General features: G+C 38.2%; 1 protein-coding gene across 1 annotated transcript; it reads left to right on the forward strand.

Moving 5' to 3' along the window:
- The first annotated feature begins 269 nt into the window (after positions 1–269).
- On the forward strand, positions 270–12534 carry LOC104905284 (protein ARABIDILLO 1). The gene is made up of 12 exons (XM_010693771.4): positions 270–1925; positions 2102–2260; positions 2357–2437; positions 2570–2701; positions 3041–3168; positions 3444–3531; positions 4388–4482; positions 6219–6282; positions 7189–7364; positions 9891–10112; positions 11306–11390; positions 11888–12534. The coding sequence occupies exons 1-12, from the start codon at positions 549–551 to the stop codon at positions 12062–12064; spliced, it is 2784 nt and encodes a 927-aa protein (XP_010692073.1). The 5' UTR covers positions 270–548; the 3' UTR covers positions 12065–12534.
- The last annotated feature ends 1733 nt before the right edge of the window (positions 12535–14267 follow it).

The following is a 14267-nucleotide window of genomic DNA, read 5'->3' on the forward strand; positions in this document are numbered from 1 at the left end:
GGTACCACTTGTAGTACATTCATACGTATCTTGACACACATTATATGGAGATAAATACATGTGTAACTCAATATAAGCCAAAACCCCAACTAAACAAAGTCCGATATTTAAACCCCACACAGAAAAATCTATTAAAACTCTATATTGCCATCTTACATTCTAAAGGGCCAAACCCAAACAAAAACCACATACTCCACAAGCATGTAATTGACACAATTGGATTTGGGCTACTATGTACTTACATTTGTTATTTGTATGCCCTCCTAACTCCTTGAATCCTAGAAAATTTAGGTGAATAAGCAAATTAGCCTTTTGCAAATTTGCATCTCTCCTCACATCACATTTCACAATTCACATGTCTTGATGTCCTCCTCTCTCTCTATAGTCTCTACCCTTTCCCTTTCTACTCACCTCCACCTTGTACCTTCTTTGAGTTGTTGCTGAAATTCTGATTGAACCCTCAAAAACCCAGAAAAGTATTTCATGATATACAAGTATAAAACAAAACCCATCAATTAAAATTGATTCTTGTGGTATTGTATAATAGTATGAGCAGAAGGGTTCGTCGGAAAGTGGCAAAAAAGGGCAAAGAAAAGGTCCTTCTACCCAGCTACCCTGAGCTAATCTCAGATGATTTCCCACAAAACATATCATCAACAAACACAAGATACAACGTTGTTGATTGGACTACTCTACCAGATGATACCGTAATCCAACTATTCTCTCTCCTAAACTACAGAGACCGAGCTAGTTTATCTTCATGTTGTCGGACATGGCGTAATCTGGGTTCTACACCATGTTTATGGGAGTCTCTAGACCTCCGTGCACACCGTTGCGACGAAACAACGGCGGTTGCATTAGCTTCAAGGTGTTTCAACCTTCGGCGCCTCCGATTTCTAGGTGCGGAATCAGCTGATGCCATTATTTACTTAAGAGCAAAGAATTTGAGCGAGATTTCTGGTGATTACTGCCGGAAAATGACCGACGCAACTATATCTGTGATTGCGGCGCGACATGAGATGCTAGAGTTTCTTCAATTGGGGCCGGATTTCTGTGAGAGAATCACAAGTGATGCGATCCGAGCAGTTGCAATTTGTTGTCCGAGGTTGAAGAGCTTAAGGTTGTCTGGGGTAAGAGAAATTGACTCTGATGCTATAAATGCTCTTGCTAAGAATTGTATTAATTTGTGTGATATTGGTTTTATGGATTGTTTGAAAGTTGATGAGACTGCTTTGGGTAATATGGGTTCACTTACATATCTTTCTGTTGCTGGGACTTCTAATTTGAAGTGGGGTTTAGTGTCTCATTTGTGGAGTAAGCTGCCTAATTTGATTGCCTTGGATGTTTCAAGAACTGATATTGGTCCTACCGCCGTTTCGAGGATGTTGTTGTCTTGTCATAGTTTGAGAGTGTTGTGTGCACTTAATTGTACAAATGTGGAAGAAGATGCTAACTTTCTTATGAGTTCTAGTAATGGGAGTAAAGGTAAGTTGTTGTTATCCCTGCTTACTGATATATCCAAAGGGGTAAGTTCTTTATTCGTCGATAAGTCAATGGAAGGGAGGAATGTGTTTTTGGATTGGAGAGGTACTGAGAGGAAAGACAAGAAATTGGATGACATTATGACTTGGCTTGAATGGGTTCTCTCGTATTCGCTTTTGCGAATTGCTGAGAGTAATCCTCCAGGTTTGGATAACTTTTGGGTCAGTCAGGGTGCTACATTGTTGCTCAGTTTGATGCAGAGTTCACAAGAGGATGTTCAGGAAAGGGCAGCTACAGGGCTTGCTACTTTTGTGGTTATTGATGATGAGAACACAAGCATTGATGGGCAACGAGCCGAAGCAGTTATGAAGGGTGGGGGTGTGCAGCTTCTCCTTAGTCTTGCCAGCTCGTGGCGAGAAGGATTGCAAGCAGAGTCTGCCAAGGTATGAATATCTTGTTTGCCATTTTTAATTTCACTTTCTTTCTCGGCTGTCTGCCAGAAGTTCACATAATTCTATGAAGTCTCCAGTTCTGTCCATCCCTTTTCTTTATTTTTGAATCCCCACTTCTATGTTTAGAAGTACTTGTGTGATTTTATAGTCAATGCTTTCATCTGCAGGCAATAGCGAATTTGTCCGTCAATGCTAGTGTTGCGAAAGCTGTAGCTGATGAAGGAGGCATCACTATCCTTGCAAATTTAGCAAGGTCCATGAACAGGCTGGTCGCCGAGGAGGCTGCTGGTGGACTATGGAACATATCAGTTGGAGAAGAGCATAAGGTTAGTTATTTTTTCCTGCCTCTTTCTTTTTTTTCCTCAGTAGGATGTCTGTCTCATGTTTGCATCCATTTCTGAGATTCGGTGTCTTTTTTTCAGGGTGCTATAGCAGAGGCAGGAGGAGTAAAAGCTTTGGTTGATCTAATCTTCAAATGGTCAACTGGTGGCGATGGAGTTCTGGTTTGTATTCCCACTGAGACGATTAACTTTACTGGGTTTTCTGTACTTCCCTTTCTTATTTTTATGAACCCAAATGGGTTTCCTTCTATGGTGTGTTTTATACATAGTAGATGCCACCTCTACTGTTTTCAGGAACGAGCAGCTGGTGCTTTGGCTAACCTGGCAGCTGATGACAAATGTAGCATGGAGGTTGCACTTGCTGGTGGTGTACATGCATTAGTGATGCTGGCCCGTAACTGCAAGTTTGAGGGAGTGCAAGAGCAGGTGATGTAAATATTCAGAAGTTTGAGGTTCACTCTTCTGTTCCCGTGGATACCATTTGATGGGGACTATGATGTTTCGTTTGTGTCAAGTGTGATTATAATGTATCAAAGTTCCTGGAAATAACTGGATTCTTATTGACAAGATGGAATTATATAGTATCCCATGTGGGGGGGAACAGTTGTCCCTGTTACGTAACCCTGCCATTTGCCTCGTATTTTGGGGTTGTTTCTTTTTCTGTGGTGATTTCATCTATGAATAGTGTTCTTTAGTTATTTTTTGATTATATTCTCTGGTTTGCATATTTTTCTGATATGTATTCCTTGACATTCTACTTTATAGGCTGCTCGAGCCTTGGCAAACTTGGCAGCTCATGGAGATAGCAACAGTAATAATTCAGCTGTAGGACAGGAGGCCGGTGCTCTGGAAGCCTTAGTACAGCTGACACATTCTGCTCATGAAGGCGTCAGGTATCTTTTGTGGGAAAGAAAACAATTTTCACTGCAGTTTGTAAGACGGTACCCTTGACTCTCATCATGAGATGTGCTTACATCTGACTGTGACCATACATTTCAAAATCTTAACAAATGGATCGGAGGACTATATATCTTTCGTCTATGAGATTGCATCTCAATCATCATGTGCTTCATAATTTCTTCTAGGTTTATGTTCGACTGTAGTATAATTTATGAGGATCGGACTTTTTGTATTCTTTTATCTAATTATTCTAATGCTTCGTGAGCAGGCAGGAGGCTGCTGGTGCATTGTGGAACCTGTCATTTGATGATCGTAATCGGGAAGCAATTGCTGCTGCTGGTGGCGTCGAGGCATTGGTATGTCAAAATCTATCCTATCTACATGTTTTGAATGTTTCCACAATATAGCCTTGCTCTTGCCTTATGATATTGTGACCTGCATATTTTAAATATGTGATCTCATGGGGGATAGTTTATTAGAAGAATAGAAGTTCAAATTATAAGACTGTGATGTAGTTTTCTACCAAATAAATGCTTGCATCTTACAGCAGCCCATCTTAAAATCTGGATGAGAAGTAGCATACATAATTGTCGAGAACATAAACTATGAGACTTTTCTGTATGTGTGTTCTTTGTCTTGTTTCTTCCTGCATCAAGATTCGTTTTGCTTCTGTTGTACATTTTTGGTTCCTTGTTCCTTTGTTTGAGTAAGATGTTTCATCAATCATGTATGGTGATTTTTTCTGCCTTCTCTATTAGTATGCCTTCATCTAATAATTTACTTCGGAGAACCTTTTGTTTTTGTGGATTGGCAAATACTGGAAAATGTTTTCCACCATGCTGTTTCCAACCTGCACATGAAAATTTCTCATTTTAGTATGCGAATAACTTTTGACTGTCATTGATGGATTATGGACCTTCTCTACTAGTTCAATAAATAATGATGATGGCTTTTTTAGGTTTTCTTGACAATCACCATTGGAAATAAAAAAGGATTTACCTTGTAAATAAAGAATTGCAGATATCATCTCAAAATAGAATACCATGCAAACACTATAAAAATGGGAGAAAGCGTGTTATGTCTTCTGAAAATTGAAGTCAAATCTTAGCTGCTGATGCATTGATGAGCATGTTATAAACCTATAGTTGATGCAATATCTGTGAATTGCTTTTTTTTAAGGTATTTAACTCACTTATCGCTTGTGTTGTTTAGGTTGCTCTCGCACAGTCTTGCTCAAATGCTTCTCCAGGTCTTCAGGAAAGGGCTGCCGGTGCTCTTTGGGGCCTATCAGTGTCTGAGGCAAATAGGTGTCTACTGAGTTCCACCCATGTTTGTGTTTAGAATTGAAATATGATGTTCTGTGTTCAATTCGTTATAGATTTGCTAGTGATTGGTTTCTCATGTTCCAATATATTGTTTTGTGGCATTTTATTCGTCTGGCTCAATGAATTATATCTGGCCTTCCCCCTGATATTTCAGCCATGCCTTGTTGTATAGTTTTAGATATCAAATTGTCTAAGAAGCTCGTTTATGTGGAAGAGCATATCCGGTGAAGGCCTTCTTTCTTCTGGTATGAGATCCAATTGGCCAGGTGAGAGCTGAGATGTGTATGGTGCAGTGGATGATGTAATAATTGAGGTAGATTCTGGCATGGATAAAGAGAATTATGTAGGACCACATGCCTCAGGTTTCCTTCATGTCTGTTGGGATGTTTTGAAATGGCAATAGATTAGACTATTAGAGATATTGCATAAGTTTTATGGTTACTTTTTCTGAGGAAGTCCATGCGTTATTCTCATGGTACTCTTCTTGCCGAAAAAATTGCTGTACTGAGGTTAATGACTGTTGACCTGTCGTTGCATATTTTTGAATGTATTTACAAAGTTATTTTCAAGTGCTTTAGAGGAAGCCCTTGATAAGCCTTCTTTGATCCTTAAGAATGCTTTTGTTGGAGGCAGATAAATTTTGGATGATGCCGTTGCTATTAAGACAGTAATGGCATCAAGCATATGAGCATGGTCTACTTCTAATAGCTTGTGGAGTTGTTGAAGCATTGCGAAGAAATATGAGCTAGACCTAACTAATATGCATCGCACCCACATTGAACAACTTAATCGCCAAGTTTAAAGTGTTACCAGAAAGAGCAGGGTCACGTTGCATGTCCCAGTCTTGGCTAGGCGATTCATATCACATTATTAACAAAACTATTTAAAGTTTAAACTGATAGTATGATGTGAAAGCAGACTCATGCAACTACCAATCATCTTTTTGCATCTGGAAGTCCTCCACTGGGCAGTCTTGGTTTCCTCCATGCTCTTTTTCCCTCGGCTCTCTGTTCCAAACTCACCTGTTCAGTACCTTTTTCTTTTTCTTCTTCTCTTTGGGGTGGGGGGGGGGGGATTTGGAGAGCTGTTTACTTGCTAAAGATAGGTGAGTAAATCATCTTTCTCGATCTATCTATCCCTCTCTCGTTTGGGTCTCTGTCCTTCGGTTTTTTACTTCTAAAATTTGTGTGATCTATTCACGATAGAAAGTTTGCATATATAGTTTGATTGCATCACTCAAACCTTTCTTCAATGTTAAAAAAAAAAAGATCTCCATATAGGAACCAGTACACGTGATAGTTTTGAAATTCGCCCAATAATTGTGGTTCTGGTTTTTGTTTTAGTTTGCGAATTAAGTTCACTACAGCAATCACCACAACTGAACCAAAGACGTTATCTTATTCTTATCCGTTGATGATTGATTCTGACATCCTTTACAAAATTAAGACTACTAGGAGATGTAATGGGAACAGAATCAATGCTACATAGTTGAAATATTATCTTGCCGACATTATCATAACTGCAATTGCTGATTTCTATGGCTACTATTACCATTTAGCGTCTGCTAATAACAAATCATTCAATCATCTTTTGAGTCTGGTTGGTTTGTTCCTTTCTCATTCCAATTGTACAAAATAGTGTACTTAAGTTTTGGTTTGTTAAATTTTGCCTTTTCTGTTTCCTGGATTGAACTTATATGTTGTTCTTTCTTTTTGTAGTATTGCTATCGGCCGCGAAGGAGGTGTGGCACCTCTTATTGCATTGGCACGTTCTGAAGCTGAAGTGAGTACATAATATGCCCTTGTGCTTTACTTTTCATCTGATTTGATTTATTAAGCAACCCCCCACCCAGCCCCACACAGGAGGCACTCCCAAGTCCCAACTAGTGCTATGTAACATTGTTGTTATCTTCAGACACTGGTCTGTATGTGCTCTTTTTTCTTTGCCTCTCTGGTTTTCTTTGTAAGAATTTTTGTTATATACGCTGCACGATGTAGTTCTTCTTACTTTCAAAGTAAATGTTTCCTTTTGCTGCTTCATGCTTACTATCAACATGAAATCTTTGGTTTTTTTTTCCCAGGCTTTGGTTGTCAAGTTCACCAACATAGTCTATGAATTAATATATTTGATTCCATTGATTTTGCTTTGTTCTTTTCTTTGCCTTAATTTCTTAAGTGATACTGTTATAGGTAATAAGACGTTGCTTACTTGCTTTCCATCAAAAACCAAAGGGCATTTGCTGTCTGAAGTCATGGATTTAATGTCAACTTTGTTAGCAATGTATGAGACAGCTTTGTTAACTGCATAGGAAATTCTATTATACTCACATATGAATTGTAGCGATTCATGGTTAAGGTTCTCTCTTGCTTATAAACAACGTTTTGACTGTATTAGTTTTTATTAGGATGCACTTTTTGTCTTTTTCATTATGCTAATTCTGGTCAAGCTTCTGACCTTAATTGATTCTGTAGATCAAGAATTTGAGGGTTCTCCCCCCCACCCCAATGACGTTATCATTTATTATCTTTTCCCTGAGTCTTTAGGTTGGGAGATTTACAAGTGTTTTGTGGGCTGTTTTTTTCCTAGCCCAGGCTTCCTATTTGTCCTGGGTTGTTATTCTGTTGGTCTCACTTGGACAATATTTATTACGCATTTAATAGAGTGGTTTTACATGCTGTTATCTTCCAGGATGTTCATGAGACAGCTGCTGGAGCTCTTTGGAACCTTGCCTTCAATTCCGGAAATGCACTGCGAATTGTCGAAGAAGGTGGAGTCCCTGCCCTTGTTCATCTCTGTTCTTCTTCAGTGTCAAAGATGGCAAGGTTCATGGCTGCATTGGCATTGGCATATATGTTTGATGGAAGGTAAACCTTTAAATTTATTCGGCTTGCACTGAAGTGTTGGTTTTATCTTGATTTCTCTTTTTATTTGCTTTTTTGGTCTACAATAGGTTAGAAGATTTTTCTATGAAAACTTGCAAAGTTACATTTCCTTCAGCTGTTTTGAGGAATATAATTTACATATCAATCTGCTCCCATCTTTCACATGACAGTACACTGAGACACCTATCTTTTTCTTACGAGTCCGTTTTCAGAGTCTATTAAATTTAATTTGAGTAGCGTCTCAATTTCTGAAGAATACTTTCCCTTTTCCAGCCAATATGCAACAACCCTTCCAGCTCATCCATAGTGAAACTTAGGTCTCTTGGTTGAGTTAAATGTTTAAGTTCCAGACTGGCATTCTATGCACACTATATGACAGGGTTGTGGCTTTAGATTGATTTGAGGGATTATTTGTAATTTTTTTAAATACCATAGTGGAGCATGATTCAAGAATTTTCCTTCTTGTGAAGTAAAATAGTAATTCAGGTTTACCAGTTTTAATGATGATATTTAATCGTTGACGCTGTAATTTGTTATCTTTAATGGTGTGTTTTAAAATATACATTTGTAGTGCATTGCGTTTTGCAAGTCTAACTTCATGATAGAACAACGATTATATAACCCAATAGCCAACCTTTTGTTTTCTGTTCTTCTCTGGATCAACCCCTTTATAATGTTGTCTCCATCTGGAATTAAAAGTCACATTCACTATTTTAGGATACCTGGAAAAGTTATCACTCCTAATATATAGAGGGTTTATTATTAAATTTCTAATATGCCACTAACTAAATCAAGTGATGGGAGACGATATAAATGACCAGCTATATTGAAGGATCTGTTGTTAGATACTTAGATTCTGTGTGATTTGTAATTATGGGGAATCAGATCTATGTGACAACTGAACTAATTGTAGACGAAGGTAGTATTTGTTACGAAAGAAACATAATCGGGAATTCTGTTGTCAATATCATTAGTTTAGATGTAACCTTATTATCGTATATAGATGAATATCGTATCTTGCTGCAATTAAGGACAACCATGGCTATTTGTGAATGAGTTGTGATTTCTAGTATTGGCACTCTCTTTTTTTCGTAAGCTTTATTAAAGGACAGAGCAAGACAAACATAGGGGTTGTTTGGTTTAGTGATTTGTGGAATCTGGTATGGGTTTGGAATCACCCAATAACCCTTGATGTTTGGTTCAGAGTGTTTAAAAATTGATACCATGGACGCCTGGGCCACCTTCCAAACCCCGAGGTATCAGGTTTGTTCTCATACCTTATGGGGGGAGGTGTCTAGGTGGGTATGGACTATGGAGCCCATACCTTGGAATCAAATAAGAAAAAGCAAATACTGCTTCCCACTGTTCATGTCTTCCATTCCCACCTAGATAGGCAATAGCACTAGTGCACTACTGAGGAAGAGAACCACAACCACTTCAATACAAACTCATAATTGATGTTTGGCTCAGAAGTTTTTCAAAAATGATATTATAAGGGCTCACTTCCAAACCCCAAGTTATTCGGTATGTTTACCTGAGGGGGAGGTGGACCATACCTTGAAATTAAATATCAAGAAAAATCAAATACTGCTTTCTGCAATTCATGTCTTCTATTCCCACCAAGATAAGCAAGAGAAACGTCACAATTTCAGTTAGCTACCAGAAGCAGCAACACCACCACCGTCACCACCACCACTTCAGTATGTCACCACCATCACCACCATATCCCCTAACGAAGTCATCACCAACCCAATTTTTCTCTCCTTTCTATAATCTAGCTCCACCACAAAGATGCCTAACCGTCACCACTATCAACAATGACCGATTTTAAGCACAATATAACTGTCCAGAAACTCAAAAAATAATACTAAAAACAAAATATTGCATGCCTTTAGGGAAAATATAATCTAGACCATTAGTGTTCATTTCTGCCTACAAGGTTCCATATCTGTAACTTTAGTGGTGAAATCTACCCCCAAAATCTGAAACTTGAAGGAAAAGAGATAAGAGGTGGTGGAGAGAAAGAAATATAGCTTTCGGTGGAGGAAAGGGGCGAGAGAAGAGTGGCGGAGCGCTTAACTAAAGGGTTGTAATTTTTGTTTGCAAAGGAAACAATAAGCAGAGGCAACTGGTGTCTTGTTGTAGGGAGGGCAACGGAGAAGCAGTGTTAGAGGAGGGTAACTGAACCAAACATATGGAAATAGGTATGGTTTACTTAGTATCACTCATTTAACCCACACTGATATTAAAACCGTACCTCATTCCAATGTTGAACAAAATGTTCCCTTAGATGTGATTGACTTTGCTTAATTGACAATCTTATGCTAGAAGCTGACGAGAATGCTTCCCAAGGGATTGGATACAGATCTACTTGACAACAGTATTGTTGTGTGCAGTCCTGTATAGTTTCCATCATATCGTTGGCTCTGCGGGATTGGAGAGTGGTTGTGCCAGCAGGTGCTTGCTTTAATTACTTGGTTTACCAAAATTGTTGTTTATACTTTACAGAATAGGTGAAGTTGCTTCAGCCGGAACTTCATCAGAAGGCGTATCAAAATGTGTCAGTTTGGATGGGGCTAGAAGGATGGCGTTGAAACATATTGAAGCATTTGTGCTCACGTTTTCTGATCCGCAAGCATTTGCAGCTGCTGCTGCTTCATCAGCTCCTGCAGCATTGGCGCAAGTAACAGAAGCAGCTCGAATACAGGAAGCTGGGCATCTTAGATGCAGGTAAGAGCTACATTAGCACGTAAGTGGCGAAGATGTGAGCTAGGGGGTGGGACCAATAGTAGTTAATAGTTTTTTGATAGAAAGATTTAGTTTATGATTTTACTTCCCTGATGCAAAGTCTTCCAGTATTAGTGTACGAGCACAAGCTAATCCACTTCTGTAATTTTCTATATTTTACTGTTTGTCTTTAGAACATGAGAAAATCTTAGTGCTATCACTGAACTAGAATTTATTTGACATCTGAAGTAGCTCCTGAGTACTGACTTACAAAAGCTGTCTCAAAGATATGTGCTTACAGTAGGATCCTTAATATCATCATGGATCGCCGACCTAGGTGGTGGCCTCTCAAAGAAGCTGTGAATTGTTAAAAAAAATACTCCCTCCGGTTTTGATTAGTTTACCCACTTATTTGGGAAAAGTGTTTTAAAGGAAACAAATATGTGGGTTAGAGAAAGGAAGAGAAAGTATTAATTTATTGCATGTTGTATTGAAGTTTATGTTGTCGGCCAAGACAAGTAGAGTGAGAAAAACTTTACTATAAAGATAATAATATAAAACTGTTAGGACCGTTCGAAAAACAGAAATAAGAAGTGGATAAACTAATAAATGACAACCCAAAAAGGAAAGCGGGTAAACTAATAAAGACCAGAGGGAGTACTACTTAGTACGATCCAGAAGATCCTGTAAAACAGCTTAAAACAACAAGTTTGACATGACTTCCACCTTCTGTAGATCTGATTAGGTCCGCATTTATGTGATGTCCCCTCAAATTGGTTTCTGGCTTTCTGCGACCAGCTGAGGGACCTAATTTAAATGAGCTGTTAGGAAAAACATCTTCTTTGAATTTTGCTTGTACTCCAACCTAACTTATTAAAGAGTAGTTACTAACTAGGACGTAATCCCTTAGTGAGAACATATCTGAGTCGCATTTGCATTGTATACGTAACTATATTCTATAATGGTTTTGGCCTTTGAGCTGTTGATATCCTAGTCAAGCACTGAAGCTAGAAATATAATCACCAAACATTAAAGTTGTTGTTCTCGCTGTTTCTTAACAAACTGGCATTGCAAAACAATCATTGATATATTAATTCCTTTTCATCTGAAGATGCACACTGCTAACTATTCAGAATTTGATGGCATCTTTGTTAAGCTTATGTCATTGATTGTTGTCCTATCTGTATGATTATCAGTGGAGCTGAAATTGGGAGATTTGTGGCCATGTTGCGTAACCCGTCTTCAATATTAAAGGCTTGTGCTGCATTTGCTCTTCTCCAGGTAAAAGAGTTATTACTATCTGCCTGCTTAACTTTAGACATGCATATCCATTACGTATGGTTCTGCTATTTTTCTCGATCAAGGATATAGGATAGGACCAGGGTTTGCTATTGCTGCTCTTCAGCTCTTGCAATACGTGGTTATCTGTTTTTGAATTGCTCTATTGTCTTTTTCTGCGGTGGATAAATGTCTTAAAGATTTTTTTAGATGTTCCTTAATTTGCAATAGAATTTAGTGCAAGTATCTAAGCAGACTCCTTCGACTAAACTTGATCGTTGCAGCTTCTTTTTTCTTTCCTTTTCCACCTTTTTTGGTCCTCCTCTCCCTTTTTACTCTCTCCGGAGCACAAAACTCACACAGTATACAAGGACTAACTTGACATTCATTTTTCCATGGAACCTCCTCTTTTTTCTTTCTTGGGTAATCTCTCGTGTGAATTGGCACGTTTTAAGTCTGTCATTGATTAAGCATATTTTGTGAATTCCTTCGAAATGCAGTTCACTATACCAGGTGGCCGACATGCTCTGCACCATGCGAACCTCCTGCAAAATGCAGGAGCACCGAGAGTCCTGCGTGCTGCAGCTGCAGCTGCAACTGCTCCCCTTGAAGCCAAAATATTTGCAAGAATAGTTCTTCGCAACCTGGAACACCACCTGGTAGAAATTTCAATTTGAAGACCACAACATTTTCAACCGTACCCATTTATTTGACTTACCTCTCTTAGAGCCTTCACACTGATGTTCTTTACAAGGCTTCTCGACATGGTGCTGTTATCAAAGGACGATCTTTTAGCACTACCAGAACGATGGTATAGGAGAAAGATAACCAGAAAGGAACTTCAACCAACTGGTGATGTCTCTCTCCTCTTCGAGGTCTTGGAGCCTGCAGTTTTTCTTCGAAAATGTGTTACTTTACTGGTCATATGGTAGTCTGTGAAACAGAATCATTTTCCTGGAAGTGGGTTCAAAGATGGCATCTTTTCTGTCGGTCCCAGTGAGCAACTCGACGTTCTTTACTTTGTACTCATTGTGACTATGTTTCCATATGTTTGTTTCGGAAAAGTAATTATTGGAGTTGTCAATAAGGGCACATTTGCTCTGTGACTGCAACCTATTCTTCATTTAATATAAATCCTTTGTCTATATGATACAGTGAGTTGGAACTTTGTCAAATTCATGTTATAGTATAATGTTGATTTCAGAATCGAGCTGCATTTTTCTTGTACAATAAATGAGTTTGAAGGCTGGAAGTTTGGCCTATTTTGTGTGATTAAAACTTTACAAAATCATCTTTAAGAGGAAGAGCATGAATTGGTTCTTATCTTTTGAACTTTGTGCCTAGGGAATGCAATTCAATCCTGATCCACTCTGAGTCCGACTTGATCCGATCAAAGATATCGATTCCAATTCGAAAATGTGAAAATCCGACTTGAATCAAATTACTAGTTTCACCTTATCAATTTATAGAATAAATTTACATTAAAGCTTCGTTTGGTAGGGCGTAAAATATTTTCTCGGAAAACTGTTTTCCTCTATTTTTCGTTTTACATTGTTTGGTTGGCAAAAGAGTGTAAAATCATTTTCCTTTCAAAATGAAGGGAAAATAATTTTCGTTGTCTCTCTTGTACACTCCTCTCACTACCTCCTTACTTTCCCTTTCATTTTCCTTTCATTTCATCATTTTTCTTACATGAAACCAAATAATGGAAAACTAATTTTGGAATTGTGTTTTCCATTGTAAATTGTTTTCCATGAAAATCATTTTACATTGAAAATATTTTACGCCCTACCAAACGAAGCCTAAACTATGACAATTATGTTGATATTGTTATAAATGTTTAAATTTATTTTTTCAGAAAAATACTTTACATAGCAAATTTCTTTCAAACATACTACCATTTTATGTTTACAGTCTCAAAAGACTACCTTTTATAATCATTAAATGACTGTCGCCTTAAGAGTTGTTGTCGGTGGAGTAGCAAGGAAAGACGAGGAAAACGAGAGGGGAGAAGAGAAACATTTTGTGGTGATCGTACTAATGGTGGTTAAAACTCTTTAATAGTGAAATGGTAGTATATTGAAAGAAATTTGTTATATAAGGTAGTTTTTTGAAAGAAATTTGTTATATAAGGTAGTTTTTTGAAAGAAATTTTTAAAAGGTACTTTTTGAAAAAAACTGGTTATAAACAGTAGTTTTATGAAAATTTTCCTATTATAAAACATCGATATTTATGATCTAAAGTGATAAAAATAGCGTAATAGCATAATAGTATATGAATATATTTATAGAATACGCTAACTTTATGACATCGAACCCCCTACTCTAATACTTCCTCCGTAATGGAACAAATTCATGAGCACATATTCCTAGACAAAATTTGTTTGTAAGTGTTAAATATACAAAAATAGGGTAGCATGTGATGGAAAGAGAACTGACATCTTTTGATGACATTTCTTTCCTCTAATATGAAATTTCTATTACAAGTAAAAGTTCCATCTAAAAAGAAACGGAGAACACAAAGTCTTATAAAAGACGGTCTCACGTTAGCTTAAAGTTCATCATTGAACTGGAGGCGCGACTCAAGTGGTTTTCAATTGGCGGCAAAGTTACGCGGTGATGTCAGCGTCGGCAAGTGCGCAGGAGGAGTCTGTTTCTGAAAATAACTCACGGTGACAACGTGCACGCGTAGCGGCGCCGCAAAGATAACAAAGGAGAGAGAAAGGTGCAACCATAGTACGAACGGCTCGAGAAGACCAGCTATAGCAGCAACAAAGCAGTAACAAATAGCAAAATAGGTAGCTATGGCCCAACCATGACGACCACCGCGAGGCAGCCGCGACAGCACTACACGGCACCGCAGGAGGACAGAAACATACG

This window comes from Beta vulgaris, chromosome 1 (genome assembly GCF_026745355.1).
Source record: "Beta vulgaris subsp. vulgaris cultivar EL10 chromosome 1, EL10.2, whole genome shotgun sequence".
NCBI classification, from domain to species: Eukaryota; Viridiplantae; Streptophyta; class Magnoliopsida; order Caryophyllales; family Amaranthaceae; genus Beta; species Beta vulgaris.